Below are 27,156 nucleotides of genomic sequence, written 5' to 3'. Positions count from 1 at the left end.
ACTAAAGGTGTGGGATCCCCTGGAGCTGGAGTTATACACAATTGTAAGCTACCCAACATGGGTGCTGGGAACTGAACCTGGTTCCTTTGCAAGAGCAGTTCACACTCTTTCTTAAGCACTAAGTCATCATCTCTCCAATCTCTAAAAGCATACATTTTTAAGAGCTGGGAATGTGGAGTGCTTGCCTAAAATCCATAAAGCCTAACACTAAGACCCTGTCTGAAAAAGATATAAAGGGATGCAACTAGTTCACATCCTGCACAGTAACAGAACCCCACAACTCTAGGTCAAGTAATCCCCACCTCAGCCTCTTCCTGTGTTGGACCACAAGCCCATACTACCTCTGCAGGGAAGACAGATCATTTTATAAAGTATTTACTCACCCAGAATATGTTTATACAACCTACTCTTTTTAGAGAAACATCATGTTTTCCAAAACAACTGAAATTTGATAAAAACAAACAAACAAAAAACAAACCCAAAACCTGCCTTTAATATATTTGGCTTCATGACAAGTGACTTCTTATATCTATTTCTGCATTAAGTGTTTCAAAATGTTTTATGAAATGTGCAAAGAAATCCAACTTCATATAGACATACAGGAATTCAGCAACCTTCCAAATACTGATATTTTCTTCTTTGACTAGACTAAAACTCACTGAGTGAGAGCTTTAAAGGCTAGTCATGGGCCAGTGAGATGGTTCAGCAGCTACAGTGGGTGTCACTGGGCCTGAGAAACTGAGTTCATGCTTGGAGCCTCTGTAAAGGGAGACAGAGAGAACCAACTCCTGCAGGTCGTCCTCAAGCCTGTCCCACCCCACCCCTGCTTGAGAACGAACACACATGCATACCCACAATCACAGTATCTGTATCATGAGTCCAATACTCTATCAATGAAACTTCTGTACACATCTAAGCTAAAAGTCATGCTATCAGCTGGATGTGGTGGTGCATGCCTTTAGTCACAGCACTCCAGAGGCAGAGGCAGTCAAGATTTCTGAGTTCAAGGCCAGCCTGGTCGACAGAGTGAATTCCTGGACAGTCAGGGCTACACAGAGAAACTCTGTCTTGAAAAACCGGAGGGAAAAAAAGAAATCATGTTATCCTGCACTTTGTTTACAAACGTAATTTGAAAAACATTTTTATACTGAATTGTGTAGAATTTCCAAATGCTAATAGTTTTAACAACAACATTAAATCATGTTAACTTTATCATCCAGCTCATCAAAAAAGTCTGACAAATACAAATTTTCCAAAATTGTTTTTTGCTCTGTATGTAGTAGGGTCTCACCATGTAGCCCTGGCTAGCCTGAAATTTGCTTTGTAGACTAGGCTGGTCTCCATCTCAGAGCTATCCATCTTCCTCTGCTTCCCTAGTACTGGGATTAAAAGTTTGTGTCACCACCCTGAGATTTTTTTTTTTTTTTTTAAATTTACCTTTAGCCAGATGGTGGTGGTGTACACCTTTAATCTCAGTACTTGGGAGGCAGAGATAGGCAAATTTCTCTGAGTTTGAGGCTGCCTGGTCTACACAAGAGTTCCAGGACAGACAGGGCTACACAGAGAAACCTTGTCTTGAAAAGTTTTAAAAAATTACTTTTATTTTTGTTTGTATGTATGTGTATGCCACAAATGTCTAGCTACCCTTGGAATACAAGGATCCCCAGAGCTGGAGTTACAGGTGGTTGTAAGCTGGCCACTGAGTGCTGGGAACCTGACTCAAGTCCTCAGGAAGTGCATCAAGTGTTCACAGCTGCTGAGCCAGCTTGGTAGCACCCCAACCTCATTTTTTTTTTTAAGAAACAAGCATTTATTTCCATGTTTCTCAAAGTCAGCTGAGTTGGCTGCTTTGAAGGGATTTGTCAAAGAGAGCAAACCCCACACCCTCATCTGACTCCTGACTCGTCCTTGGCATTGATCTCGGTGGGGGCAGCAGCAGAAGGAGGGGCAGCACCATAAATGCAGATGGCTCAGCCCAGAAGGCCTGGACCTTTTCAGCAAGTGGGAAGGTATACTCAGTCTCCACAAAGCCAGGACCTGCTTGTACCCACTGATGATAGAGTGTGGCACTGAAGCAACCATCAGATAACTAATCCTGCACCCCAAATTTTAATTTGTTTGAAAACTTAACAAGCTCATTTTATTCATTTCTAAGAAAATGAATTTTCAAGTATGAATAACCAGTTTGTATATAAGTTGTTACTTCAAGTTAAAATGACCCATGTAGCTGGTTTAGTTCCATCACACACGTGCCTTTCTATCACAGTATGGCATATAACAGTAATGCTTTATGAATACTTTGCACTTCATCACTGAAAATATGAGAGATATTATTATTATTGTTGTTGTTGTTGTTTTTGAGACAAGGTCTATATTTGGTTGGGTTGAACAACCAAAAATATCCTGAGCAGATCATTACATAATGTATATGCACTAAAATACACTCTACCCTATAATATGCATATGATTTTGGAGGCAGGGTCTTGCTATGTAGCCTAGCCTGGCCTCCATGGCAATCCTCTTGCTTTAACCTCCCACAAGCTGGGATTGCAGGCATGCACCACCATACCCAGCTAATGCACACACATTTTTATTCAATGTCTTACATTTATCGATTAAAAGACACATTTTAAAAATGTTTAAGTTATTTTTAATTATATGTATTTGTGTATGCCTGTGTAGGGGTATATGTATATGAATGCAGGTGCCAGAGGAGAACAGAGATGTAAGATCCCCCAGAGCTGGAGCTATACGCAGTTGTGAGCTAGCTGTCCTGGAACTTGCTATGTAGACCAGGCCAGCCTAGAACTTACAGAGATCCACCTGCTTCTGCTTCTTGAATGCTGGGATTAAAGGGTCAAAGAATTAATGAAAATCATTTGTTGTCAGCTCTTCATCCAGGCCACTCTCATATGCAGATAGCTTTTCTTCCTGCTGAAAATATGTGGCTGAAATGAGCACTCTGGGCACTGGCAGTTTGGTGCTACTACCTTGAGGCTTGTCTTGACCCCAGTGGTTTTCCCTGCCACTACGTCTATACCATCAGTGTGAACGGAGATTAAGCTGTTCCAGGTAACTTATGAGATTCAAAAAGTCATCCATGTGCTGGGCGTGGTGGTGCATACCTTTATTCACAGGACCAGGGTGGCAAAGGTAGGTGGCTCTCTGAGTTCAAGGCCAGCCTGGTCTACATAGTGAGCCCCAGGTCAGCCAGGGCTACATACTAATAACCTGTCTCAAAAAAGAAAACAATATCAAAGTTATTCAGCCTTCAAATGTATAGCACTGCTGTGTCTGCTGCTGAGTAACCACACAAGAGAAACTACTCTGTGACAATTGGTGGGTGCCTATGAAGCACCCTGAGTACTCTGTACATCTGCTTGTACGTTAGGTGAAAGAAAAATTCTGCAAATAAGGAGCAGAGAGCTCAGTCATAGGATGTAAGTTCTGTTCCCAGCACCCAAGTAAGGTGGCTCACAACCACCCGTGACTCCAGCTCCAAGAGATCCGATGCTTCTAGCCTCCAAGGATACCTGCACTTATGTGCACATACCCACACATATACATAATTCTGCAAATAAGACATTAACCTGACTTTTGCGTATGCAGCTATCTCTTGCCAGATTCCAGTAACAACAGAAGTCAGCACTGCCCTGAGATCGCCTGACTTTTCACCTATTCTAGGCGGGCCAGCTATGCAAAACTGAGTAATGGAGGGGCCTCTCCACTCACAGCAAGGTGGTCACTTATTCTATACCACACCAGGTTTCAGGAACCTTTTGGTTTTTCAAGACATGGTTTCTCTGTGTAGCCCTGGCTGACCAGTAACTCTCTCTATAGACCAGGTATGTTGGCCTCGAACTCAAGAGATCTGTCTGCCTCTGCCTCCTAAGTTCTGTGTTCATAGGAGTGTACCACCACACCCAGGACTTTTCATCTCTTCTTTGAAAAGCTGAAGAATTTGGCTTTTAAAGCTCACAGAATATGGACTTACTATTCAACCTCTTTTATTTTAAACTCTGAAGGACTGATCTTGCTACAACACTGTAGCTTAACTGGCACCGTAATACTATACTAAAATATTCTATTGCATAAAATACACTATTAAAGCCTACAAAGCTGAAGACAGCTTTCATTATCATTTCTTTTTTATAGAAATTCTTTATTTATGTTGAGAAAGGGCCCCATGTATCTCAGGTTGGCCTCAAACTGACTCTATAGCCAAGGATGACTTTGAACCTCTGGACCTCCTCCCTCCATCTCCCAAGAGCTGAGATTACAGGTGGAAGCCACCTCTATTTGGTTTACAGAATGCTGGTAATCAAACCCAGGGCATTGTGCACACCAGGCAGGCACTCTACCAACTCAGCTACTGTACCCTGATCCTGGGTAGTTTTTTTCTCTCTCAATATCTTTAAATAAGAGTTACATGGATAGGTTGAATTAGCAAGTATTCTAATTACATTTTTATTTATTGGGGGGAGGAGGGAGGAATGCACACCATAAACTAGTAGTCAGAAGGCAACTTTCTAGATTTGGTTCTCTCCTTCCACCATGTGGGTCCTGAAAGGAGTCAATTTCAGGTTGCCAGGCTTAATGACAAGTGTTTTTGCCCACTAAGTCATCTCATTGGCCCTAATTTAATTTTTTTAAGTCAACAATTGATCCTTAAGTATAGGAGAAATATAAATTTTCTTCTACTTTAGGATAAAGTAGAATGAAATGCTAAAATAAATTAGAAATTAAAATGTCTAATTAGAAGTTTTTCCAAATGTCTTTATAAATAAGTTTCATAAATTGTATTTTATTTCTTGTTGTTTCCTCAGGTGCCAAGAAAATATAGAGATTCCAAAATAATGACTTATTAGGTAATAGCTCACTATTGGTTCATGGTAAATCATTATCACGGTAAAAAACTATCAAGGTAAACGGTAGAAAAGTATAATCAAACAGGGCTAGTAAGGACACAAACGAAGTCCAAGAACAAATTGAGTTCATTACTGAAAACTCCATATTTATATCTGAGACTATTACTCTAAAAGCTCTTGAAAACACAAGAATACAGGATTTTACCTCTCATGAACCATCAGTGCCGGGTCATCCTGCATCATTCAGCCCTCGGAAGACACCACTGCACACTAGTGAGGAGATGAGAATGAAGAATTCAGGGGCTGGGGACAGAGCTCAGTGGGTAAGACCACCTGCCATATAAGCCTGAGGATCTGAGTTCAGATCCCTGGCACCCATGTAAAAACCAGACATGGCTACCTATGTTTAGAACTGTACTATTCCAGGTTACAGAGACATGCAGATCCCAGTCAACCTAGCCAAAACACCAGGCTTTAGGGCTTCAAGGGAGAGACCCTGTCTCAAAGAAGTAAGGGAGCAAGTGAGAGCAAAATATCCAGTGTTCATTGGTCTCTGCCCTTGTTCATGGGCACACACCACACACACATCTGCATACACAAACTCTACACATTAAAAGAAAAAATAAGCCGGGCGGTGGTGGCGCACGCCTTTAATCCCAGCACTCGGGAGGCAGAGCCAGGAGGATCTCTGTGAGTTCGAGGCCAGCCTGGTCTCCAAAGCGAGTTCCAGGAAAGGCGCAAAGCTACACAGAGAAACCCTGTCTCGAAAAACCAAAAAAAAAAAAAAAAAAAGAAAAAATAATAATAATAAAATGCCAACGGGGATGGGGGAGTGGCCCACACCTTTAATCCCAGCACTCCAAAGGCAGAGGCAGGCGGATCTTTGTTGAGTTTAAGGCCAGTCTAGTCTACAGAGTGAGTTCCAGGACAGCCAGAACTACATGGGGGTGGGGAGGTGGCGGTGAGGGTGCAAGTACTGTGCTCATGTAACAATAAAAGTAATTTTGATCTGAAGAGATCTAGGTAATACCCAGGACTTCCAAACTACAATGAAAACCAAACTCAACACTGCATTATCCAAGATTAACAAAATTAAAAACAAGAACAGGGTCTATCTAAACACAGCATTCCTGATAAGTCAGAGGGAAACGCTCAGAACTGGCTTAGGACTCTGTCACCAAGGAAACCAAGATGCAGTCCCTAACATTGTCAGGTCCACAGGCCTAATTTTACTAAGCAAGAGAGCTCCAAAGGCATGCAAAAGAACTTGTTTTTCCTTTTTCATTTTATTTATTTTTCATTACTATTTTCTTTTTGTGAAATAGGGTCTCTTCATTTAGTCCCAAACTGGTCTTAAAATCCCAGTCCTCTGCATGAACCTCCCAATGCCTGGTTTTCTTCCTTCCTTCTTCTTCTTCTTTTTTTTTTTTTTTTTTTGAGACAGGTTCTTGCTATGTAGCCCGCAATCTCCCTGCCTCAGCCTCTGAAGTGTTGGTATTATAGGTGTGTGCTCTGATGCCCAGCAAGGACTTGTTTCTTAGAACAGCAAATCCAGGGCTGGGCATGAGGCTCACTGCTAGCGTGTGTTCCAAATGCTCAAGGCCTTGGGTACAATCCTCATACTGAGAACAGTAAATCAGCAATTCTTTAACTGTACAGAAATCAAAGCAATAGACAGAGGACAGGATTCTATGACTAGCAAAGCCTCTTTGCTGGGCTAGTGGGATGGCTCAATGGAGAGGTATTTGCCACCAAAACTGACAACCTGAGTTTGATCCCCAAAACCATGGTGAAAGGAAAGAACTGACTCCTCAAAGTTATCCTCTGACCTCTATAAACACTGTGGCTTGTATGCACACATACACACATTAACTTTAGGGTTGGAGAGATGGATCAGTGGTTAAGAGCACTGATTGCTCTTCCAAAGGACTCAGGTTCAATTCCCAGCACCTCAGAAACATCTGTAACTAGTCCCAGGGGTTCCAAAGCCTCTTCTGTCTTCTGGCCTCTAAGGAGACCAGGCACACATGTAGTTTGGTCATAAATGCAGGCAAATACCCAAACACATAAAGTAAAATTACACACACATATATAGTCACACATACACACAAACAGCACTCACTCCTCCAAGAGAGATGGTCCATATCTATAATCCTATCAAAGTGGCTTAGGCCAGATGATCTTGAGTTTAAGGACAGCTTGGAGTACATAGTAAGACCTGTAGCCTAAAAGAAAAAAAAAAAAAAAAAAAAGCCTTTCTTCAGAGAGGTAAACAGGTAAAGAAGAGTGGGAACCGGGCGGTGGTGGCACACGCCTTTAATCCCAGCACTCGGGAGACAGAGCCAGGTGGATCTCTGAGTTCGAGGCCAGCCTGGTCTACAGAGTGAGATGCAGTGGACAGGCACCAAAACTACACAGAGAAACCCTGTCTCGGAAAACCAAAAAAAGAAAAAAAGAGTGGGATAAGGAGACAAAAACCTGAAATGACAGGAACACGGATGGACAAGATAAAGGAGAGAGTTCAAACACACCAAACAGTTAAATAAATAAATAAGAAATGTGACAAGTTGGTAGAGGTATGAAGAGGAAATATAGAGACAAAAGAACTGCCCAATGATCTCTGAAGTGATTGATGCTGTTACCTTCCTTCCTGGCCATGGCTTCAATGTAAAAATCCCAGCAACTCGCTATTCTGTACATGTATTCAGGCTCCAGAGACACCAAGAAACGAAGATAAACAAGGAACCAACGTAGACCACAATCTCAGCCTAAGATTGAGAGTCCACAAACTCACAGGTACAGCTGAGAGAGGCTGTGCCCCTTCATGCATTTGAAAGAAGAGGTAACAAGAATCTCCACTTGAAGGCTGCTCTGCTAAGGAAAATGAAACCCTCAACTACCTGCCGAATTCCATGTGGTCTGTAAGAGAAACGGAGAGCTTTCTCTAGTAACCAGAGTCAACAGGGAACAGAGAAAGGGACAGTGGTGAAGGAAAGCCCTGCATGCAGGGTTAGACCTTGGGAAGGGAACGACCACAGGACACACTACTCCTTTAACACTGGGATCCTAATTCTTAAAAAATCTACGGTCTGGTAACTTTGGGGTAGCCTTCCAGTCATTAATGCATTAGCCTGCACATTCACCACCACCACCACCAATCATGGCACAGAAATATGGACAGGCAGTTGATAGTGTTGTTTTCCTTTTATCAAAATTGCCTACTATTGAAGCTTAAAAAAAAAAAAAAAAGGATCCAGACAGTAGTGTCACACACCTTCAATTCCAGCACTTGGGAAGCAGAGGCAGGTGAGTTGAGGCCAACCTGGTCTACAGAGCGAGTTCCAGGACAGGCAGGGCTGTTACACAGAGAAACCCTGTCTCAAAAAACTGAAGGGGAGAAGAGGAAGAAAGAGCTGAAAGAGCTGCAGGGCATGGGGGAAATCATACATAAAATCCCAGCACTTGAAAAGTTGACACTGGAGGATCACATGTTCAAGGCCAGTCTGAACCTCTCTGTAGAGACAGACCCCCATCTTTTTAAATAAAAGTGCCCACTTAGACCAAGCTGAGCTCAAACTCATAGAAATCCCTCAGCCTCCCCAGATATAGAGATTATCAGCACATGCCACTATGGCTAGGCCTCTTTTTTCTTTTAAAGTGGGCTCAAAATTACACCAAGTGGGACAGGCATGGTGGTACATGACTTTGATCCCAGCACTAGGGAGGCAGAAGCAGACAGATCTCTAAGTTCAAGACCAGCCAGGGGCAACATAGTGAGACACTGGTTAAAATTAATTAACGAATTAACTAATTAATCAATCTAAATAAGTACTAGCTGCTCTTTCAGAGGACCTGAATTCAGTTCCTAGCACCCACATCAGGTGGCTCACAATCACTTGTAACTCCAGTTCCAGATTAGACATCATCTTCTGGCCTCTCTGAGTAGACGTGTACACACACACACACACACACACACACACACACACATACACAGTTCATGAAGCTATCCAACAGCACTCTATTTCTTTCAGACAGCTAACTAATTTTTTGGTCTTTTTGTTTTTTTGCGACAAGGTTTCTCTGTGTAGCCCTGACTCTCTTGGAACTCACTCTGTAGACCAGGCTGGCTTTGAACTCTCAGAGATCCACCTGCCTCTGCTTCCCAAGTGCTGGGATTAAAGGCGTGTGCCACCATGCGACACCAGACAGCTAATTAAAAGAAAAAGTTAAAATTGGTAGAAAACACACCTGTGGGACGTCCATGACTGGAAACACTGGGAAGAACAAGATCTCTTCAGCCAATGGCACAGACTAGATTCCAGCATGTGTCCTTCTGCCACCTAAGCTATAAGGATGTCCTGAGCTGTTCGACCAGAACAGCAGTGACACTGATGGAGTGTCCCACACACCCTCTACTCACTTTATGTGTACCCATAGCTTACAAAAACACCTACAAGATAGCTGTTGTTTGGTTTTTAGCGACAGGATTTTGCTGTATAGCCCAGGCTGGCCTTTGACCTGCGATCCTATCGCCTTAGCCTCCCGAGAGCTGCATCATAGGAGTGCACCTTTAGCTACAAAACCTGCTCAGAATTACAGCAGAACCATTTATGGAATCTGAAAATATACTAGGATCTTGTCTTAACTCTGTTAGAAGCTCACCTCAATGCTATGCTACATCAAGCAGGCCAAAGGAGCATATTTCCTGTGACTAGAGAATCAGTCATTTTGAACTCCTGTGGAGGGCTGGAATGTAGGTCAGAGTGCTTGCCTAATATACAGGAGGCCCTGGGTTCAATCCCTAGCAAGGAAAAGGAGAGGGAGAGGAAGGAGGAGAGAGAGGAAGAGAGAAAGTAAGAGAGCTCAGTAACAAGCAACAGCCCACGACTGACCCCAGCACTGCATTCAGTGACACAAATGGAGAGGTGGAAGACATGGCACTAAGGGAAGGTGTGAAAGGTGGGAGGAGAGGCGCTCACCCTGCAGCTGGGGTATCAATAACAGAAGGACTCTGGGCAAACAGTTCTCAGAACAACAAGCAGATTCAACCAAATTACCAAACTTCCATACCTCAGATTTTTTGCTTTTGAGGAGACTGGGCGAGCAGTCCTGCTCCCCCTCCCAGCACTGGTTACCGAGTCTACTCCCTGAGAAAGACTCCCTATGACATCCAGATAACTGAAGAGGGGAGGGCAATGGCTAAGTGCCAAAGACCAAGAGCTGTGCCCTCTAATCCTCCAGCAGTGTGGGGCAGTCCCATGGCTCACACTCCAAGAGTCTGAGGTCACTGAGTTTAGTGTCCACATCCCAGGGCCAGGGTTCTGGATTCCAATTCCCTTCCACACCCCAAAAGAAGATCCAACCACACACTCCAAACTCTTCCTTCTGACCAGTCTGACTTTCTGGCAAATGAGTGGGAAGGGGCCCAAGAAAACAAGTTGTACCTTAGAGCTTCCAGGGAAAGTACATAAAACAGACCAGTCGCTTTGAGGATCAGCATAGGTTGAGAAAAAGCCCCCTTCCAGAGGAGGAGATCCAATTCCCAGGCTCGTTTGGGCAGGAGGTTGTTTACAGAGGTTGTCCAAACTCACTCAGCAGCTCGATCAGTCAGTCTACTGGAGGCAGACCTCTGTGTTGCCAACTTCCCAGAGAGGACAAGGGAAAATAGGCTGGCTCTGCGCAAAACCAGCTTGACTGGTTCTACAGAGCAACCCAGCGCCTGCTCCACCCACCTCACATTGAAAAGAAAAGGCCAAAGGGTGGCTAGGAGCAGTCACTAAATATACCTCTTTCCTTTCTTTCTCCATGTCTACCTCAACTGCCTGCTCTCAAGAACCCTCAAGGCAGTATGAGCATCCATCTCCACCTCTCTCCTACCACCCATGCCTTATACTTGGATTCACAAGCCTCAATTTAACGACTGTACACTAGAGGAAACCTTTTCTGCTGGTTTTACCCTGCAGATGAGAAATGTTAAGTGGTATCTAAAAGTAAACGTGAGTACAAACCCAAAGACAAGACACCTGTGGAAAGAACCTACAGACACCAATGAACTATCAGCATGTCAGACAAACAGACATGCAGATGAAGGCATCCAGTCCATGTGCACCCCAAAAGGAGGAGCTAGGGCACTGAGTAGGGCAAGCAACAGGGAAGCCTCCTCTTTCTAAGAGATAACTGGAAACCAAGGCCAGATTCTTTTGGTATTGTTTCAAAACTGGTGGTTCCGTCCCAGTCTAAAAGCAATGGCAGGGAGCTGGAAAGATAGCTCAGAGCACATACTGCTCTTCCAGAGGACCTGGGTTGACTCTCATCACAACTGCCTGTAGCTACACAGTGGTGGCACATGCCTTTAACCACAGCACTCTGGAATCAGAGGCAGATGGATCTCTGAGTTCAAGGCCAGCCTGGTCTACAGAGTGAGTTCCAGGATAGCTAGAGCTACACAGGGAAATCCTGTCTTGAAAATAAAAAACAAACAAAACCAAAAAATCTGCCTGCAACTCCAGTCTAAGTATCTGATGCCTCCAGCCTCCTACAGCACCTGCACACAACCCCACAGAGAGATACATACATACACATAACATTTAAAAATAATAGAGTAGCCGGGCGGTGGTGGCGCACGCCTTTAATCCCAGCACTTGGGAGGCAGAGCCAGGCGGATCTCTGTGAGTTCGAGGCCAGCCTGGTCTCCAAAGCGAGTTCCAGGAAAGGCGCAAAGCTACACAGAGAAACCCTGTCTCGAAAAACCAAAAAAAAATAAAAATAAAAATAAAATAAAATAATAGAGTGTGGGGCCAGGTTGTGGTGGCACACGCCTTTAATCCCAGCGCTCAGGAGGCAGAGGCAGGTGGAGCTCTCTGAGTTCCAGGCCACCAGCCAGAGATATATAGTGAGAACCTGTTTCAAAAAATAAAAATGAAAAAAAGGGGTTGGTGGGGGAGATACTGAAGAGATGGCTCAGAGGTTAGGAGCATTTGCTGCCCTTCCAGAGGATGAAGGATCCATTCCCAGCACCCACATGGTGGCTTATAACCACCTCTAACTTCAGTCCCACAAAGGACCCAATGTCTTCTTCTGACCTCTTTAGGCACCAGACATGCAGGTGGTACACAGACAAATATGCAGACAGATACATATACACATACAATTAAAAAAAAAAAAGTAAGTCCCCATCAGAAAAAAGACTCCATTAAATACTAATAATTTTTGTTTTTGTTTGCTTGAGAGAGTCTCTCTACATAGTTCTAGAACGTGCTATGTAGACCAGGCTGACCTTAAACTCTCAGAGATCCACCTGCCTCTGCTGGATTTGAAGGTGTGAGCCACCATGCCTGGCTATAATAGTAACTTTTTAATTAAAACGACAAAAGAAGGCTGTTCAGTGGTATTCAAGGGTATCCCAAGAGGCTGTGGTCCCACAGTGCCACTGTGCTGGGTTAAGCAGGGATAGCCTGAAGCCTCCAGTGCCAGCACGGGAAAGGCTGAGTTCCTCCCCCAGGAGGTTTGTAAAGGCTTATTCTTCCTCGTGCTGAAACAGAAGAGGAAAGCACACAGCTAACATTTCAATGACTCACAATCATGTTTGATGAAGGCTTGTAGAAAGCCTAGAGAGAACCCAAGCTTCAAGTGCAAAACGTACAAATACTGGAATCTCCCTCCCATGAAGAGAAGGAAACTTGGTCACCTATCCTGTTTGTCGTCTTGCTGAGATTCCAAGGAAGGGCCAGGTTGAAACACCACCCTTTCCAATATTACTCTGAGTTTTTGCTTTGATAAGAAAGCATCAAACCTGGCAGCAGCAGCATAGCCAGAAGAGAACAAACCAAAGCCTTCACATACACCCCTCAGAACAGAGGTCAGGCAGCTGGGCCCACAACTTAACCAAGCATAGGGAAGCGACTAAATCTGGGCTTGGGTACAGCAGCAGCAATCCTTATCAGGCAGCCTAAGAGAAAGAAGATGACCAGCCTTCTGGCCCTTTCCATCTGCTGAAGTTACTACATCCCACTCCATTAATGGGCTTCAAAGTGCTGCCAGGGGAGTCCATTTAGCACAGACACTATCATGGGGCCAAAGGTGGCGCCCAACCCCCATCCCACTTGTCAGTAATGTGCCACAAAGTCTGAGGCCTGACTGCACTATAACCATAAAATATTCATTCAAGCCAACATAATACATATGTAGGAATACCATGGAAGCTCCTGGGGGTGGAGAAATGCCAGCTAGGTGGCTAAGTGCTCCATGAGAACCAGTTCGTGAAGGCCTAGGTTAGTCCTAGTCAAATGCCCACTGAGAATCATGCTGTTCTGTCCAAAAACAGTCTAGCCAGAAAAATGCTGACCCCTGAGAAATCTCATCATGCAAACCTCTCAGGTAAACAAGATCATCCATCCACCTCTTTCTACCTCACGGATAGCAACTCTGCCTAAGATATGTATGCTCGAGATTCCCAGCCCAGGCTGTGGTCACAGTCTGAAAGACGCAGCTATCCCTATGGAAACTTGATTTCAATCTGAAGCAGACCAACTACGAACCACTTACTTGTACCATCTGTTTAGCTAGCTCCCCAAATCCACAGAATGGAGAAGCATTATTGTAATTCACTAGAGAGTTACTTTTCAAGTCAAAGGATATAATGTCACTGTCTCCATCCCTAAGGCCCAGCAGCATCCTCACCTACAAGACAGAAGCCCCATCAAGAAGCCCCACCATCAAGAGTCAAATCACAAAATCCCACATCCTCAAAAATGAAGTCTTTGGTCCAGTGTTAGCCAAAAAGGAAGTTGGAATCTCACAACGTGTATATGGAACGACTTGTTACCCCCAAACCATCCTCACACCCACCTCAATGGAGATTGAACCTCCAGCCTTGTAGACGCTGGGCAAATGCTATACCACTAAACTACACCTCCAGTCTTTTTTACTTTGGATTTTGAGAGACAGGGTCTCACTAAGTTGCTAACCTTGAATTTATCCTGTAACTCAGACAGATCTTGAACTTGTGACTCTCCTGCCTCAGCCTCCAGAGTACCTGGGGTTCCATGCCCCCACAACTGGCTGGGTAAGAGGCTCTTTTGTTGTCACTTTATAAATTATTATTATTATTATTATTATTATTATTATTATTATTATTATTATATTTATTTAGAGTGAGTGAGAGAGAGAGAGAGAGAGAGAGAGAGAGAGAGAGAGAAAACAAGCATGTGTGTATGGAAGTCAGAGGTCATCTTGCCAGAGTGTGTTCACTTCTTCCAAGTATATGAATCTCAGGGATCCAACTCAGGCCATCAGGCTTGGTGGCAAGTGCCCTTACCCACTAAGCCACTTCACCAGCCTTCAGCAGTATGATTTTAAAGGATTCTGTAACTTAGATTTGCCTTCCTCATCAGTCTCCCAAACTCCTCTTCCTTGAGAATATATTCTGCCACCCACTCTCTAGAAGGGTTGGGGCAGCACTATCATCTGACTGATGGGTAGCAAAAGGCTCCTGTTTTCTATCAGGTACCCTTTGTTTCCAGGGTCTGAAGCCATGTGTCCCCCCCCCCCCCCCCCCCCCCAGGGATTAGGGAAAGCTCTAGCATGGGCAGGTGGACTCTGGAAGTTGTACCCTTCTCCACACTTGACTATTAAGGCTGCTGCTGGCTGGAAGACAAACAGTCATCTTGCTGATTGCTTTCAAGGCTGCCAAGCCTCCAGGCAGCAGAGCCATTTGGAAAAGCAGCTCACAGAAAGCTCAGCTCAGACTTAAGAAACCCCAAAACTACTAGCCCCAGGTCACAATCCTGCAAAAGGAAGCCACTATGATGGAAAATGCACATCTAAAATCAGGTGTCACCAAAATTATCTTCAAGATAGAGCTTGGCTGTCTTTTATCTCCTACTTCCACTGTTAGAAACAGGGTTGACAGCAAACAGGCGATCTCCTGCAACATAAGGTTTATTTTTATGCTTCAGCATGTTCTGTGTGTGTTTCAGATGTGATCAAAGAGCTCCTAGAAACAGCTTATCAGTCACAGTTTTAAAGAAAGGGGGAGAAAAGGCACAAGAAGATACTGGAACCGTCAGCTGGAGTTTGTTTACCTGTTCTCTGGTAAAACCAGTTTAAATAATTTAAATCTAAACAAGGTGACAGTGGAGAGGGACCAGACCAACCAATTCCTTGCCTTCTATTTCCTAACACTGCGGCTACTACAATGGTTGAGCTTCCACACTGGTTTTACCATTTGCAATAGGATTGAGGGAGGGTGCTCAGTTTCACCTGGTAGCAGGGTCTACTCTACACAAGTTGGATGCCTGAGGAGCTGTCTCTTGTCTTTTTTCTTTTTCTAAAGAATACAGGGTTGGGCTGGGGGTGCCACTCAGTATAGAGCATTTGTCAATCAGGAGCACAGCCCTGATCCAATCCCCAGCATCACTAGAAACAAAAAGAAACAGCTAGGCACCTGTAACAGGTGTGCATTTAGCTTTTTCAAGTCCACGTTTCCACGCAGAGGAGGAAGAATATAAAGCTGACACCGAGCGGAGAACCAGGAACTGGCTCAATGCAGCTAAGTTCGTGAAGAATCGAGGCAAAGCTGAACAGGATGACAATGCAGCCTCTGCTCTGGCCTAAGTTATCACAGAGCAGCTCACAGGTTAGCTGGTCACTGATGTCACTCTCCTGCAATCAGTGCACGTGCACCAAATCCAAACTCTATGATCCAGCAGTATGTGAAACACATTCTAGTACACGGAACAAGAAAAAGAGCAAGTGGACCAATAATGCATTTATATTTAATAAACAGCACAAAGAAACCACACTGAGGCCACTCTCTGCTCAACACAATGCCCCCAGAGCCTCTCTGGCTCTCTGAAGAACAGGCAGGCCAACCACTCCCCAAATGCCTGAAGATGCCAGTCAGTCACTTGGCCTCCTCCTCCTTGCTCATAAGCAACCATCTGGGAAAGTTCTCCAGTTAGGCAAGGTCTACCTACTAAAATAAAGGTAAGAGGAAAGGGGATGTACAGAGCAACCTCACAAGAGCTTAGAGAAAGTGTTCCCCAGGAGAGATGCAACTGGCAAGCTCCTCAATTTCCAAAGACCTCTGTCCCAGGCAGGACCAGCTGCCAAGCCCAGTGATGAAATAAATCAGCCACCCCTCCCTCTCAAGCCCTGCTTTGCCCCAAAAGCAAACAAACAGTCCATAGGGTAGTACGGATCTACCATGATAGCAGAAAACTCTGTCCTGATGCCTCTTTAGTTCCTAAGTGCCCAGGTAACAGACAGCAAGAGGGTAACAAGGCAGAAAAGTACAGTTAGGAGATAAAGAAGGCTTTTCAAAGAAGGAAGTTAATGCTAAGCAAATACAGCAGCAGCTCTATCCTACCTGGCTACAAAAAACAAACAGGGAACAAGAGGGAAACAAACACAAAAGGTGCTGGAGGCAAAGTATGCTCCTTTTTCAACACAAGTCTGTGTTTACTAAAATTCACTCAGAAATGTATGACAGGCAAGAGACTGTCCAAAAAGCAGGCAGCAAAGGACACAAGAGACAGTGTAACAAAGGGGAGCAGTGGAAAGTGGATGCCTCAGCTCAGAGGGGAAAGGATAACACAGAAAAGGCAAAGACTTGGGTGACAAATAGCAGTGATTGACAGGATGAAAGGGAAAGTATAGGGCCAGCGGCTGACCTGCAGCATAAGCAGCTAGCATGCACCCTGGGAACGGCAAGGACTAGCCAATAGGGAGGGAATAACAGAGCCTAAGAGGTGCAAATAAACATGAAGAGGGCAGGAGGCCCATGTGGACATGAAAAACAGCACTAATTAAGAGGTATACAGAAAGAAAGATGGGGGGAGGTTGAGCAACAGGAAGTAGCAAAGAAGGAGGAAGATACTATGATACTATGAGAAGTGACGGGCACCGGCGTGGAGAGAGAATCAGTATCCTAATTTGTATTGCAGTGTAAGTAGGCAGTAACGCAGGGACTGATGCCGCTGATGCAGTGCGCGAAAGACTGAGCAACAGGTTATGTTAATACAGCCAGGCTGAAACACTGTCTTTCCCATGACGGAGGGAGAGCCCAAGGATAATCTGCGAGACCATTCGGACAGCAGGCCCAGGAACTTAAATGTCAAACCCCAGGGGGAAGAAACAGGACCGATCCAAAGACTCTGAAGGGAGCGGTGGCTGGAACCCCAAAGGCAACCTGTGGGAAAACTATGCGCATGACAGCTGTATGGGAAACACGGAAGCGACACACGCCAGTGCCAGGAGCCAGGGAGCTCCTGCCGAAAAGAAGGGAAAGTGATGAGCAAAGAGTAGGCGAACGATTTGGAAAGGTGACGAGGGTGGAGCTGGTGGGTTGCAAGCAACAGGGAGAGCCCAATTTGGAACAGGAAAGGAGGATAGAAAAAGCTGGAAAAGTGAAAGGAGATAGGGACCGAGCACACACTCCGGGGCAAGGACCCTTGAGGGAGAAAACCTTGGACTGGGAGAGCCGGTGCGGGCAGAGGGGATGCAAGGCTAGAGTGATGCAGGAAGAGGTGGGCAACAATCCGCCACAAATCGTGGGGTGTTATTCGAGGAGCAGGAAGGTGGCTGCTTTAAGCGTGGGTGGAGGAAGACCAGAAAGGCCCCTGAGAGAAAAGGGAAGAGAAGGGGAAGCTGGGGAGATAGCACGGAAGAACGCAGGAGGGCGGTGAGAGACAAGGGGCGTTTGGCAGAGGCACAAGTGTGCAGCTCAGTCAGGACAAGGTGGGGTCCCAGGTCAGGACTCGGAAGAGGGATGTGCGGGGCTAGAGCCCGGGGCCAGATGACAGGACAGCCTAGGCTTGCAGAAGGCAGTAGGAGCACGAGGAGAGCAGAGGGAGGAGGCTCCGCAAGGTGCAGGGGCCCAGTCACAGAATTGGGGGAGCCCTAAGGGCTCCTTACCTGCTCCGTGTCCCTTTCGTTCAGCGTGGGTAGGGGGGTCCGAGCGCTGGACATGGCGCCGGTATCTCAGGGGAGGGAACCGAGCTTGGAGGAAGGGAGGAAAGGGAAGGCTTGAAGCCCGGCCGGGCGGGGCTTCTCACAGCAGGAGCACCCGCTGCATGGGCCCCGGCCGGGGGTGCGGGGAGGCCGGGCGATCGCTCACGCCAGCCCGGGGATGCGCCGCTCGGGCTAGGCCTCGCCGGCTCCGAGCGGCTCCGGACCGCACCCCCCCGACCCCCGGCTGGGCTGTGCCGCCTTTCGGCCCGGCTGCGCCGCTCCGCCTACTCTCTGCCGCCGCAGCCGGCCGCCTGCCTCGCTCCTCCCCTGCCCTCAGCCGCACTGCTCCGCGTCCGGCACACAGGCAGCCGCCGCCGGACCTGCTGCTCCCAACATGGCCGCCACCACCGCCAGCCCTCGGCTCTTTCCGCCGGCAAGAGCCGGAAACATCCGAAACAACTAGGAACGGGAGGGGGACGAGCCTTCTCTCGGCCCAGACTATGGGTGAATTCCGGAAACTACCGAAGAAGGTAATCCCCGGGGACGCGCGCACCTCCTCGATTCCGAAGACCAAGCTTCGGCTCTGTTTACGGAAATCCACGAAGAGACTCTCCTCACCTCCAGAGCCAACCAACAGCCACGCCTACCGGCCTTTCTCCGCCCACTTGGAGCTGGCTTTCGGTAGTTTCCGGAAACACCCGAAGAGTCTCCGCGTGTGCTAAACCGGCCACGCCCCCGTTCCGTTGCTCAGCCCGGGCGGTAGTCAGCCATTTCCGGCAACACCCGAGACCTACCGAGGTTAACAGTCTATCTCTTCGTTTCTTTCCGTCAGTTTTCGTTTATTTTCAAACCTTGAACAGGTGTGGGTCACCTGTACCTGTGATTGACTTCTTAGAAAATACTACTATTAGCTGTTCCTGTGATTGGTGTCTTTTGATCCTAATGCAACTTCCCATCTGCATGTTTGTCTCTTAGCTCATAAAATCCACCTTATCATTCCTTTCTATCAACATGTCAACTGCCAAATGTATTGTCACCCTATTACCTGTCTCCTGCTTTGTACACCTGCTGTCTTTCAACTGTCTTGGCTTCTAGATATACATTCGACATCCTCAAATTCATTCCCCTTATTGCTCCAAAAGGCCTGGGAGGCACCAGGTCAGGGTCCATGAAACTTGACAGTGGACAGGCACACAAACATGCACCTTTAGGATACAGCTCTGTCCTGAGAAAATGCTTGTGTGATCTTGGGGTGTGGGATCACATAACAGAGGCCGGCAAAATGGCTTAATGGACCTGAGTTTGATCATGGGGACCCACATAGTGAGAGAACCAAGTCTAAAACATTGTCCTCTGGCTTCCATGGGCAGGATACCCTAATAAACTAAATAAAATGTAATTAAGATAGATATGTATGAGTTGGAGAGATGGTTCAGAAGTCAAGAGGGAGCACTGGTTGCTCTTCCAGAGGACTGATATTCATGTTCCCAGCATCCATATGGTGGCTAACAACTGTTCATACCTCCAGTTCCAGTGGTATGATACCTTCTGGCCTCCACTGGACATACAATTGCACAGACCTACATATACCCATACACACAAGAGGTTTTTAAAAATTGAAAAAAAGGAAGGAAGGAAGGAAGAAAAAGAAAACATAACAGGCTGGAGACATGGTTCATCAATTAAGAGCACTTACTTTTTTCCCACAGGACCTGGATCAGGTCTCAGAACCCTCCTGTAACTCCAGTTCCAGAGGATCTGATGCCCTCTGGCCTCTACCAGCACCTGCATGCAAGTGGTGCATATAAACACATAAAGGCACACATATAAACATACAAATATTTTTTAAATCACATAACATTTATTTTTACTGTTGGTTTTGATTTTGTGACATGGTTTCACTAAGTAGACCAGGCTGGCCAAGAACTCATAGAGATCTATCTTCTATCTGCTTCTGCTTCCCAAGTGCTGGGATTAAAGGTGTATACCACCATGCCCAACCATGTTTTGTTGTTGTTTTTGTTTTTTTAAACAGGGTATCATGTAGCCCAGGCTGGCTTTGATATGCAACCAAGGGTGCTTTGAACTCCTAAGCCTCCTGTCTCCATCCTCTAAGTACTTTGATTACAGGTGTATACTATCACCCCTGATACCTTTTCATATATTCTACAAGGCAAGTCAGGAGAGACCACTTCATTTTAATTATTTCAAATCTCTCTTCTAAGACAAAGGAACTCATGGTAAAAGAATAGGTGTTCGGCCGGGCGGTGGTGGCGCACGCCTTTAATCCCAGCACTCGGGAGGCAGAGGCAGGCGGATCTCTGTGAGTTCGAGGCCAGCCTGGGCTACCAAGTGAGTCCCAGGAAAAGGCGCAAAGCTACACAGAGAAACCCTGTCTCGAAAAAACCAAAAAAAAAAAAAAAAAAAAAAAAAAAAGAATAGGTGTTCATGAAAATGAGGATTCCTGAGGTTGTAGGATAGTGGGAGAGTGCTATTTAATACCCATAGCATGCAGGAGGCCCTGGGGTCATTCCCTAGCATCAAAAAGAAAAGACAGACAACCAAAACAAAAGGATTCCTCAAGCTGAATATGGTGGTCTGCCCTGTAATCCTGACACTAAAAAACAAAGGCAGAATAGATGGTTCGAGGCCAGCCTGGTTTGCACAACGCGTTCCGGGACAGGCAGGGCTACACAGTAAACTGTCTCAAAAACAAAACAAGCCAGGTGATGGTGGCGCACGCCTTTAATCCCAGCACTCCAGAGGCAGAGGCATGAGGGTCTCTGAGTTTGAGGCCAGTCTGGTCTACAGAGTGAGTTCCAGGACAGCCAGGGTTACACAGAGAAACCCTGTCTTGAGAAAACAAAAAAAAAAACACCAAAACAAGTTGCTGGCTAGGTGGCTCTCAGTTAAAAGCACTTGCTGCTCTTTCAGAGGACATGGGTTTGGTCCCATGGTGGCTCACAACCCTCTTCTGGCCTCCACAGGCACTGCATGTGTGTAGTATAGATACAGACAAGCAGGTACAACTGGTACCCAAATATTATAAACAAACAAATAAAACAAATAAATAAATAAAAACATTCCTCAGCAGGGCATAATGGTGCATGCCTTTAAACCCAGCACTTGGGAGGCAGAGGCAAGAGGATCAAGGTTAGCCTGGTCTACACAGGATAGCCAGGGCTACATAATGTCTTGGCAGGGAGTCGGGGACAACAAAACCTCACAACAGCACAAGTGGGCCAGACCCCTTGAAGACGTTCCTTTCCTTTCCTGGGCCTCAATTTCCCTATTGATAAATGGATTTACTGAATTCAACAGCTCTGAAGTCTTTTTCAGCTTTGGAGCAGTCCTGACTCTTTACAGGAAGTCCATGTAGCAACCTGAGTCTACCTTCACTTTCCTTTGGAGTCTCCCTAATCTGTCCAATCTGTGCCCAACCCTGAGGCACAGACTTACTTAAAACATGATGAGACTTTTGTATGTGTTATTTTTATCTATAACTTGATTACGGTTTTCAAGCATGGACTTTGCAGATGACAATGCACTGTCGGAGTCCCACCAAGCAGAGGCAATAGCCTAGGCTGACTTCTACTTCAAGCTACTCCTGCCCCTGGTTCCACAGAAGTTAAAACTTGCCCACTACCCTCCCCCTAAGCGCAACAGGAGGGATGGAGCCTGGGTCCCTGAATGTAAAGAAGCTTCTGGGGTTATAGGGAAAGTACTAATTGAACCGCTGAGAGCTGACTGGCACCCATGATCTGCTCAATTACGGGGAGAGTGGGACAGATGCAGAGCGGTTAAGAAAGGATTTCCTAAGGCAACAGGTCCGCAGGACTAATCAATCCATCGGACTACAGGAAGCTCCCTCACGCTCCACTCTGGCTCCACACAAGCACCAACCCTGGGGAAGAAGCTGGGGAAATCAGAGCTGAAGAGTTGTGGGAAAAGGGATGGCGTCCATGCCACGCCCCCACCCCAAATTTAAACATGAGAATGATCTGCCCTCTGGTGGCCAAAGGGAGCTACACTGTCGATCCTGTGCCAGATGTCACTTTGAGGACCAAGGTCTGAAGAGCAGGGAGGAAAACAGAAACACTGAAGGGTAAAGGCAGACACATTCAGGGGGCTCCTACTGACCTTAAATAGACTCTGAAGGGTAAAGGCAGACACATTCAGGGGGCTCCTACTGACCTTAAATAGACTCTGCCTCCTCAAGATTCTACTCAAACCCTGACCTTCCCCTTGATCAATTCCCTTCCTCTCCTCCTCTCACGAGGCTGCCAAACCAGTCAACCCAGCCTCTGGAGAAGCCAGAATAATCTTCAAGTCCAATTCCAGAGACATCTGTATTCATCTAGAACACTGTCCTCAACTCCCCAGAGGGCTTAAGTCAGGGTCACTTTGTGAGCCAGTGACCTATGTGGTCACACACAGTCCTGTACTCAGAAGAGTATTTAATGTAAGATTTAATGTAAAGCTGTTATTGTTTTTTGTTTGTTTGTTTTTTGTTTTGTTTTTTCAAGACAGGGTTTCTGTGTAGTCCTGGCTGCCCTAGAACTCACTCTGTAGATCACACTGGCCTCGAACTCACAGAGATCTGCCTGCTTCTGCTTCCTTAGTGCTGCGACTAAAGGTGTGCGCCACCACTGCCTGGCCAAGCTGTCATTCTTATGAAAAAAATTTAAGCTAAGAAGGCTCCTGCTTGTTTTTGTTTTGTTTTGTTTGTGTGTGTAGTATATGTATGCATTTGCATGGTTATGCTCATGTGCATGTGAGTGCACTTGAACACACGCCAGAGACAAATCAGCCAAAGTTCAATGTCTTTTCTCAGTCCCTCTCCATCTTGGTTTTTGTTGTTGTTTATAATTATTGATTTGTGTGTGTCCATGTGTAGGTACATATCCCATGGAGTGCATGTGGAGGTCACAGGACAACTTGTGGGAGTTGGCTCTCCCTTCCACTGGAGTGGGAACTCAAGTCTTCTGGCCCGAAGACAAGTGTCTTATTCGCTAAACCATCTCATCAGTTTTCCAACTTCATTTTGTTGCTGTTGTTGTTTTTGTTTTTGAGATAGCATCTTACTATGCAGCCCTGGCTGTCCTGGAACCCACTATATAGTCCACAGGCTGGCCTCAAACTTACAACAAGTTACCTGCTTTATAAGTGCTTGGATGCTTGGATTGAAGGCTATGTCCAGACTAACCATATCAGTTTTTCTTTCTTTCTTTTTTCAAAAAAAGATTTGTATATGAGTATTTTGTCTGCATGTCTACATGTATATCTGTCCACTACGTGCATACTTGGTACCCTCAGAGATCAGAAGAGGGTGTCAGATCTCCTGGAACTGATGCTATAGATGTCATGTTATAGATGGGTTATGAATCATTGTGTAGATGCTGGGAACTGAATTCAGTTCCTCTGCAAAAAGCAGCCAGTGCTCTTAACTACTGAGCAGTCTCTCCAGTCCCTTGCTGTTGTTCTGTTTGTTTGCATGTTTGTTTGTGTTCTTGCTTTGAGAGAGTCTCTCTGTGTAGTCCTGGCTGTCCTAGAACTCATTATATAGACCAGGGTGGCCTTGAACTCACAGATATCCTCCTGCTTCTACCTCATTCATTGGAACCGGGGTTCAAATCTGCTAGGTTGGCTGGCCAACAGTTCTAGGGACCTGTCTGTCTCAACAGGTGCTAAGGTTACAGATATGCTACCATACCAACTGGGGATCTCAACCCAGGTCCTCATGCTTGCATGGCAAACATTTGACTAAGTTATCATCTCCCCAGTACCAAGCCACTCATTTTCATTCTACACTGTGCCCCCACAGATTATGTAGGTGGTCCTGGTTGTGAGAGAAACTTTTGTCCTGCATGCCAGAGTTGGCTTAATCTGGCCTCAAATTGTCTGAATAATACCCACTCTTAATAAGTATCCCTGGTAGAGAGGTCTGTTGTGGGATAATCTTTTTGTACACTGTGAAGAAGTGTCTTTATCAAGCACCTACTGATTAGTTTAATAAAGAGCTGAATGGCCAATAACTAGGCAAGAGAGAATAGGCGGGACTCCCAGGCATGGAGAAGAACTCAGAGGGTTAGAATCTAGGCGCAAGAGAGATGCCAACAAGACCCTGAAGTAGTTGGACATACAGAATGAAAAAGAGGTAAAAAGCCACATGGTAGAATGTAGATTAATTAAAAAACTGGTTAATTTATGTTGGGAACAAGCCTAAGCTAAAATGGCCAAACTTTCATAATTAATAATAAGTCTCAGTGTCATTACTGGGGAGCTGGTGGTCCCACAAAGTAAAGTCCAACTACATTTGGCACCCAACATGGGGCCACATATATCCACACAGGGCCTGAAAAGGCTGGAAAAAAAAAAGTTCTGAACATGGAGTCGGATGTGGCTTCCTGGTGGCCACAGTCTCGTGAGTAGGCTTGGTGCTAGCAGTGTACAGAGGCATGGCTCCTTTAAAAGGCTTTGCAGTGCAGCAGAACACTTGAGCAGCCTCCCTGGGTAAAAATGCCTGCAGCCTCTGTACACAACAACTTTCCAGAGCTGGGATGGTTAGGGCAGCTGGGACATTTAGTCTCAGCTCTCACAGCTGCCTGTGGACCCAAAGGGGGCAGAGCCAGCCTCCAGCACCATGTGCTAAGCCAGTTTAAGATTTGACTCACATGGTCAGAGGAAGCTGCAGGCTCACAGAGAGCCAGGTATAGCCTGAAAAAGCCTCTACATAGGTACAGTATGCTTAAAGGTATGCTTAGATGCTGAAGAAAAAGAAGAAAATGGGTATAGATAGTCATAAAAAATAAATAGTTTAAAAATAATAAAATCTTTTTAAAAAGAGTAAAGTAATATAAAAAGAATAAGCAACATAAGGATGGGAAATAAATAGGGCAACAACAGTGCTTTGTTGACTTTGAATTTTTAAAATGCTGATGAGCAAAGGACAAATGCTGCAGAGACAATGGATTATAATAAAAAAAAAAACTGCGAAATTTAACCAGTCTATATATTTTAAGGATTTCTTAACTTTAAAATGGAAGTCAGAAAATGTGTTGCGATGGGAGAGAGGTTATGCCTTCGTTTCCATGGGAAACAAAAAGCTATGGATTCCTTCAAAATCAATAAAAAACAAATTTAATCAGGGGTTGCGGGGAGGAGACCACCTGAAAATCTTGGCTTCAAACATGAAGAAAGAAACCAAGAAAGACTACAGGACAGGTGGCAAATATGCTGATCCCTCTAATATGGGAACAGCTCTGAGACTGGATGAGACATGATAAATCTTGTTGGGCCGGGCGATGGTGGCATATGCCTTTAATCCCAGCACTTGGCAGGTGAACCTCTGTGAGTTCAAGGCCATCCTGGTCTACAAAGTGAGTTCCAGAACAGGCTCCAATCTACACAGAGAAGCCCCATCTCGAAATGCCGCACGCACGCGCGCACGCGCGCGCGCACACACACACACACCCACACACACACACCCACACCCACACACACACCGCCCCGCCCTGCCCGCCACGGCCGCTGCCGCCGCCGCCGCCTCCAAAAAAAAAAAAAAGTAGAAAAGAAAAAAAAGAATCTTGTTGGTACAGAGTCCTCATGACCTATTATCACATGCCATCCTTTCATATGACATGGATGGAGATTTATATTATGGTTTGGTTATGCAGTCCAAATGGACTTAGAAAGTTGGCAGATGCTTTTACCTGCTCAAACAGAGCAGAGAATCGTCGTTAACTGATGTGTACTCACTATACATTCCATGCTTGTGTTAATGCAGTGTACCAGCTGGTTTTGTGTGTCACCTTGACACAAACTAGAGTCATCAAAGAGGAAGGAGCCTCAGTTGAGGAAATGCCTCTGTGAGATCCAGCTGTAAGGTATTTTCTCAATTAGTGATCAATGGGGGAGGAATCAGCCCATGGTGAGGGGTGCCATCCCTGGGCTGCTGATCTTGGGTTCTATAAGAAGGTAGGCTGAGTGAGCCATGGGAAGCAAGCCAATAAGCAGCTCCCCTCCATACCCTCTGCATCAGCTCCTGCCTCCAAGATCCGGCCCTGTTTGGGTTCCTTGTTGGAGCCCACTGGGTTTCCTAGTGGCTGTACCCAGCAGGACTGCATAAGAAGTTGATTGGACCACAGACCTGGGTACCAGGTGACTGTAACTAGCAAGGGGGAGGTCTTTTGCTCCACCCCTTGGCATTGTTATAAACAGACCTTTGGAATAAAGTTCTGGGTCTGTGGATAAGGATCCAGATCACCCAAGTCTATCCTGTGTTTTCTCTCTTTTTTCTCTCTCTCTATTTTGAACTGAGTCTCTTATCCCTCATCCCTCAAGAGTTCCTGGGGTAAATAAGTGTGGGGGTTGGTCCTCTACAGTTCCTGTCCTGACTGCCATCAGTAATGAACAGCAATGATGAAGAGTAAGCCAAATAAACCCTTTCTTCCTCAACTTGTTTTTTGGTCATGGTGTTTCATCATAGCAAAAGAAACCCTGACTAAGACAAATTGGTACCATTAGCAGGGTATTGTTGTGACAGACCTGACCAAGTATTGGGGAGGATTGAGGAAGGACTTTGGAATTTTGGGCTAGAAAAACCATTGAGTGTTGAGACATCAATGCTCTGGGAACTTGGAAGATAAGAATATTGAGAGAGGTGCAGAGGATGGCGGCCTGGTTTGGAAAGTTTCCGAGGGAAATTTAAAGACTCCATCAGGGCTTTTGTTATTTTGAATTATGATGCTGTGGTTCTGGTTAGCTGGGGCTGAAGAATCAGCTATGATTAACAAGATACCAGAACTCTTAAAGTGTAGACAGAATTTTCTGTCCCACCTAGTTCTGCAGCCGTTCAATCCCAAATAAACACACAGAGGCTTATTATTAATTATGAACTGTTTGGCTTATTGCTCAGGTTTATAACTAACTAGCTCTTACACTTAAATTAACCCATAATTCTTGTCTATGTTTAGCCACGTGGCTTGGTATCTTTTTCAGGCCAACGTTCTCATCTTACTTCCTCTGCATCTGGCTGGCGACTCCATCTCTCCTTTCCTCTTCCCACCTTTTCCTAGTCTGCTCAACCCGCCTACACTTCCTGCCTGGCTACTGGCCAACCAGCATTTTATTAAACCAATAGGAGTGACAAATCTTTACAGTGTACAAGAGCATTATCACACAGCATGAAAGGAAAATTTTGCTTTGCTTGGGTACTTGATGTTGGTTGGTTAAAGCTAAGAAATTAGTGGTGATTAAGAAGAGACCAGCAGGGCTGGAGAGATGGCTCAGTGGTTAAGAGCACTGACTGTTCTTCCAGAAGACCTCGGTTCAAGTC

General features: G+C 45.6%; 1 protein-coding gene across 11 annotated transcripts in view; it reads right to left on the bottom strand.

Moving 5' to 3' along the window:
* The window catches only part of Mark2 (microtubule affinity regulating kinase 2), a 69,272-nt gene extending 51,075 nt beyond the window's left edge, over window positions 1–18,197 (bottom strand). For 6 of the 11 annotated variants that reach the window (XM_052713973.1, XM_052713975.1, XM_052713978.1 and 3 more), the window contains exon 1: window positions 17,784–18,192. In XM_052713973.1, the coding sequence (XP_052569933.1) occupies window positions 17,784–17,837 (54 nt within the window). In that variant the 5' untranslated portion in view covers window positions 17,838–18,192. Of the gene's footprint in view, window positions 1–5,073; window positions 5,139–17,783 lie in introns of all 11 variants that reach the window. The other 5 variants (XM_052713972.1, XM_052713974.1, XM_052713969.1 and 2 more) reach the window with 4 other exon arrangements.
* Between the last annotated feature and the right edge of the window lie 8,959 nt (window positions 18,198–27,156).

Source organism: Peromyscus californicus, unplaced genomic scaffold (assembly GCF_007827085.1).
Source record: "Peromyscus californicus insignis strain IS unplaced genomic scaffold, ASM782708v3 Scaffold_4__1_contigs__length_199733344, whole genome shotgun sequence".
Classification (NCBI taxonomy): Eukaryota; Metazoa; Chordata; class Mammalia; order Rodentia; family Cricetidae; genus Peromyscus; species Peromyscus californicus.
The sequence above is the reverse complement of the archived record's forward strand: the minus strand, read 5'-3'. Positions and strand labels throughout refer to the sequence as shown.